The sequence below is a fragment of the Ananas comosus genome, linkage group 17 (genome assembly GCF_001540865.1).
Source record: "Ananas comosus cultivar F153 linkage group 17, ASM154086v1, whole genome shotgun sequence".
In the NCBI taxonomy this organism is placed as follows: domain Eukaryota; kingdom Viridiplantae; phylum Streptophyta; class Magnoliopsida; order Poales; family Bromeliaceae; genus Ananas; species Ananas comosus.
In genome coordinates this window covers 1,935,800-1,941,160 of record NC_033637.1, presented here as the reverse complement: position 1 = coordinate 1,941,160, position 5,361 = coordinate 1,935,800, and the positions used below count along the sequence as shown (strand labels likewise).

Sequence of the window (5,361 nt, the reverse complement as noted above, 5' to 3'; positions counted from 1 at the left end):
GAACACAAAGCGACCGTTTTGCGTGAGTTGTCACGCGGGGCGGGGGAAGCGAGGGAATTTATGGGGTAAGCGTACCTACTACTGTTTTGCTCCCAAAATTTTGGCTTGACCCGGTTCATCACGTCATCCGTGAACTTCTGCGGTGAAGGCTTATTCATAGGGAGGTCTACAGCTGACGTGGTGGACAAGGTTGGACTAAAAGATTTCGAATAAAATACAAAATGCGTGGTGTGTGTGTGTGTGGTATAACACAGTCCACTCTCTTCGATGGTTTCGGAGGAGAAAATAACACAAAAAAACGAGCCGAAAGCGTAAGACGCCTCGAAAAGCTCGGCGCTCAACCTCCCCCCACCTCCCCCCAAATGCGGAGGAGGAAGAAGAAGCCCTAACCCTAACCCTAACCCTAACCCTAACTTTAATCCTAATCCTAGCCCCGATCTTCCCCTCTCAGCCACCAATGGCGACCTCGGCGGCGGACCACGGCCGCCGGAAACCCGGCCACCACCTCCCCGCGATCCGCCCCACCTGGTGCTGCTCCTTCGGCGTCGACCTACACAGCACCGAGCTCCGCCCCGCCGGAGCTCCCCACCGCCCGAAGCCCCCCTCCGCCGCCGCAGCATCCTCCCATGGTGGCTCCCCATCCCCCGGCAGCAAGATCGGCCTCGGCCTCATCGCCTCCCGGCGAATGCTCTCGCCCGGGAGGGTCTCCCCGATCGACTCTGAACCCCCTGTCGTCGAGTTCGATTCGGAGCCGCTAGATCCGTCGGCGAAGGAGAGGAGGCTCTCGTCCGTGGCCGAGTCGAAGGATGGGGCTTCGTCTAGGGAGAAGGTGACGGATGTGAAGATGAGGTTGATGGGGAGGGACGGGGATTGCTTGGTGTTGGAGCTGGATGCGCAGGTGCTATGCAAACACAGCTCCGTCTTCGCAAGGATGGTGGCGGGATCTCGGAAGAAGGTTTCTGATGGTGAGGCGCACAGTCCGATGATAGAGGTTTCTGGTTTGCGGGATTTTAGGGTATTCAAGGATACGATCGAGTTGATGTACGAGAAGGACGCTATGAAATGGTTAATGAACGCAGGAGTCAGCCGAGCAATTGAGATACTTGAGGTAACCATTTTTCTCATCTGGTGTTGATAGATCGTTTGCTTGTAACTTTTTTGTTCTAATTTTATGTTTCCTCATGAGTTTAATTTGCAAGTTAGATCTCAATTGCATCAAAATGTCCTGTTTTAGAACTAAGAACTTTTAGTTTAGTTCATTGCATTTTGAGTTAAAAGTAGTTCAATTCTGAAATTTGTATTAGAAACTCATTTTCGCTCTTATCCTTGGTTGATCAATAATAAGCTTAAGTTATGTGGGACGACGGTTTAGTTGGTCTTTAACTTGGTTCTGGACTGCATCACCTAGTTAAGTTACGTAAAACAGTTGATTGATCTCTAATTTAGCTCTTTTCGCAATTACGACTGCGCCAACTAGTTAGGTAGAAAGGTTCAATAATGGCAAGGGTCATTCTCAAACTCAAATGAAATAGAGTAAGGCAAACCAAGAGGGAATTTTAGCACTTGTTCAAATTAGGACATGCAGAACAGTAAGTTTTTTTTCGTTGTTTAATTTCATAGATTGCTCCTGGGAGGATTGAGGAGGAGATCAGCCAACTGTGTTATTAGAGGATTTTCTCATCCAAGAAGGGCTTGTTCTGTGGCATCTCATAACTGGTTTTAGCTAGCAGCTAAGTTACTTGGATGCTATGTATTCTGCCGAGCACCAAAAATACCTGATGGGAAGAGAAGTCTTATCTAAGTGGCAAATCTGGATACTAAAGTTAATTGAGTCCTACTTGATAAAAATGAAAAACTTCAGGCTGAAACCAGCATGCTCATGGTATTACTTTTTTTAAAAAAATAAATAACTAGAGTGCATTTTCTGATCATATCTCTAGGAATTAGTTTACCAGTATCTTAGTTGCGCGTAACCATTTTGAGTGAGCAGTTTAGGCCAAACAAGTTGCTCATACGAATTGGGCTGTTTTGGGTCATTACTGTTGGTGCACAAACGGAAACGTGTATTGATGTCCTCACAAATGCAGAGTCGAAGAGAACTGCTCTGGTGTCCGGTCCTGCTCCACCTGAGGGGACACAGATGCAAAACCACGCTGCGAACCCTAGCCCAAGGATGGATAGGCACGAACTGTAGATCGCGGAGAGAGTAGGAGAATATATATTTGATATGTTATTCTTATATTTTACTAATGGGAGATTTAGTCTCATATATTTATAGGAATATACAATAATCCAATTAGGTTTATTATTCAATATGGGACTCAATAATTCTAATTAGATTAGGTTAAATATTAGGATATCCCATAAGGGGAGAATCCTAATCTAATACCAACAATTACAAGTTCTCAAAGTATTAAGAGATATCCTAATAGTCCCTACTCACTTTTTCTATTTTTCATGTTCTTAGAAATCATGCTATGCTATACCTCTAGGCTGTTGAGATACCTCGCTGCAGTTGTCTTCAAATGGTTGCAGTTGCATTAATCAAAATCACTTGACTCCAAGCTTATTTCTCAGGTATCCTTCTCCATTATGTTTGACAGAGGAGCTACCACATGTCTGAAGTATCTCGGCGCTGTCCCGTGGAATGAGAGTGAGGAGGAGAAGCTACAAAGTTTATTTGCAAGGTGTACTTTCGATGAAGCAGTGTCTCAGGATATACTAGCTAGGTTATACCCACAAGAGCCCACACTCTCCGGTGATCTCGCATTAAAACTCATACAGTCCATTTCAAACGGGACTAATAATAATGCCAGGAAGGAGCTGCAGTCTCTTGTCAACGGCATCTTATCCACAAGCTCTATCTATCAAAAGGACACCGCTGGATTAAACAAAGAGAGTGTTTACAATATTTGCTATTCTTGTTTAAATTCTCTTGTTGAGCTATTCAAAGAAGCCTCAGGTAAAATTACCATGGATCAAAAAGCAGCAGTTAAAGAGGAGAAGCCATTGGTCGAGAGAATCGCTAGGCAAGTTGAAAACTTAAACTGGCAGCTAGGGTTGCTTATAGACAAGCAGATGGCAGATGATTTTGTGGGTTTGTGGGCCAACCAGAAGGAGCTTGTTAAGATGCATGAAAGAGCTTCTCCATTGGTCCGGTATGAGTTAAGCCGGATCTCGGCTACTCTATTCATGGGTATGGGAAGTGGGAAGCTGCATTGTAATGGAGAGAAAAGATTGAGCATGTTCGACGCGTGGTTTAGGCCTTTGTTGAAAGATTTCAGTTGGTTGAGAAGGTGCCCAAAAGGGTTGGATATGAGGGTGTTGGAGGAAACCCTAGGTCAGGCTCTCCTCACGCTCACATTAAAGGAACAGCACAGCTTGTTCATGGTGTGGTTCGAGGTATTTAGTGGGCAAGGGAAAGAGTGCCCTAACCTGAGCAACGCATTCCAGGTTTGGTGGCGGAGATCGTTTTCGAGAGCAGCAGATCATAGCTAGATTTCGGCCGTAAGTACTTGTTGTTTGTGTTAATGCGATGTAAATTTTAAAGATTTTTTTATGGCGGGAAAAGTATGGATGATTTTATTAGCAAATTTCTCACGTTCTAACTGATAACAGATCATTTATCTGGACATTTGCTGTTCAATGTGAGTGGTTGGATTATGTTGGTTGCGCTGCTCCTTGTATAGGTCATCTCGATCTCCTCTATTTTTGGATTTTTACTGGTTCCTATTCTTACTAGCTATATATTTATAGATGCCTGCAGATTTCAATTTTTTTTTTCCCAGTAACCTAGCTGAAGAATATGTATAATAATCTAAATAATGATGTGCATTTTTGCTTGTGTTTCTTTCAATATAGATGCTTTTCGCACAATTCTAAACATTATTATTTAATCCGGATGAAGGTACTAATGGGCTCCGATCAGATCATCTCGACCCTGCATGTCACAGGTTTCTACAATGGTGGAGTTTTTACTTTTTAATGAGTGTACTTTACCATCCTACGGATCTAAGCATAGCATTTTGCCTCTTTTAGTCTTTTATGATTACAATTTTACTTTTCCATAATGTTTTTTTTTGTCTATTAAATTATTTTTTTAATGTTTTTAGGGATTATAAAAGCTTCTAGAAGGCATAATGTGACCTCTTTGTGGACAAAAAGAGTTTGTTATGGAATCGGTTCAGACGTCATCTCGGTGATACCGGTGGCTACCAACCTCTCCTATGATTGGCTCTCCTCATATCACACGGATATGCAAGTAAAAGCTTTCTGAATTTTGTTGATGCAGGTGCCAAATAACTCCCCCAGTTACTAACACAAACTAGCCTAAAAGCAACGCCAATTTTAATTATATGATCCGCAATTATCACTATTGACTACTTACATGGTGAGCAATAACTCTTCTTCATCACTGAATAGAGCAGTTGATTATTTTCATTTAGAAAAACTAATTTAGAGGTCCGCGATTCTGGACATCTTATGTGGTGTACTGCGAGTGCTTGAGATGATCCTTTGAATAAGAAACCTACCAAAAAAAAAAAAAAAATTGAAAATGAATTAAAAGAGAGGACATTAACTCCCACAAAAGTGTAGCTTTAAAGAAACTCCATTGATTATACATTTAATAACCCGATCCAAAGATCATTTTTTGCCCAAACAATTTATAATCGTTCGATAGTACTCCATAGGTTCTTTGATAAAACTAACCATAAACTTTAATATAATGAAAACGGTTATATCCATTTGAGAAGGTACCGCAAACTATAGTCCTCTTTTTTTTTTCCGATAAGAAAACGTTCCAACATTCCATTATTAAAAAGTATTTCTAAACTATGCTTTGATAATTTCGTCAATCAACCGACACATCTTAATCTACTTCTATTTAGTGCATATTGCGTGAGATTTGGGAGAAATTCATCCGAGTCGAGCATCAAGAGAAAGCCTCTTCTTTGATAAATACTACACATAAATGGCAAATGTATTTGCCGCACGACATTGAGTAACGTAAAATTAAAAAGATCTAATCAAGAATAATATGATAAGATTTAAGCCATCAATATTTACACAAGATGGTAGCCTTAAATGTGCCGCATATTGGATCGACACACAGATATCTGCTCATGAAAAATGGGGCCAAATCCCCAGTGGGTAGTCGCCTCAATTTTGCAGTGTAAGTGTTGCACAAAATAAATTTTTTTTTTTTTGAGAGATAGATAACACGCACGCTACCTGCTTCGTTTATTTCATTTAGAAATAAACTTAGCTGGAAATGTGAATCAACTAGGATTCAAATTTGGGTCTCGGGTACCAACCACTAAGCCCTTTGTCACTTGCTCTAGGGACTGTCAGTCACAAAAT

The 5,361-nt window shown here is 41.5% G+C and overlaps 1 protein-coding gene across 4 annotated transcripts; it reads left to right on the top strand.

The window, feature by feature from the left end:
* Nucleotides 265–4,458, top strand: LOC109723425 (BTB/POZ domain-containing protein At2g13690-like). 4 transcript variants are annotated; one of them, XR_002219669.1, is made up of 5 exons: nucleotides 265–1,108; nucleotides 2,578–3,507; nucleotides 3,619–3,689; nucleotides 3,908–3,953; nucleotides 4,113–4,458. XR_002219669.1 is itself a non-coding variant. In XM_020251782.1 (2 exons), the coding sequence occupies exons 1-2, from the start codon at nucleotides 458–460 to the stop codon at nucleotides 3,496–3,498; spliced, it is 1,572 nt and encodes a 523-aa protein (XP_020107371.1). In that variant the 5' UTR covers nucleotides 265–457; the 3' UTR covers nucleotides 3,499–3,592. The 4 variants fall into 4 exon arrangements, 1 of the variants encoding a protein (XP_020107371.1); XR_002219667.1 differs by having other exon boundaries at nucleotides 3,908–3,965; XR_002219668.1 differs by having other exon boundaries at nucleotides 3,908–3,990.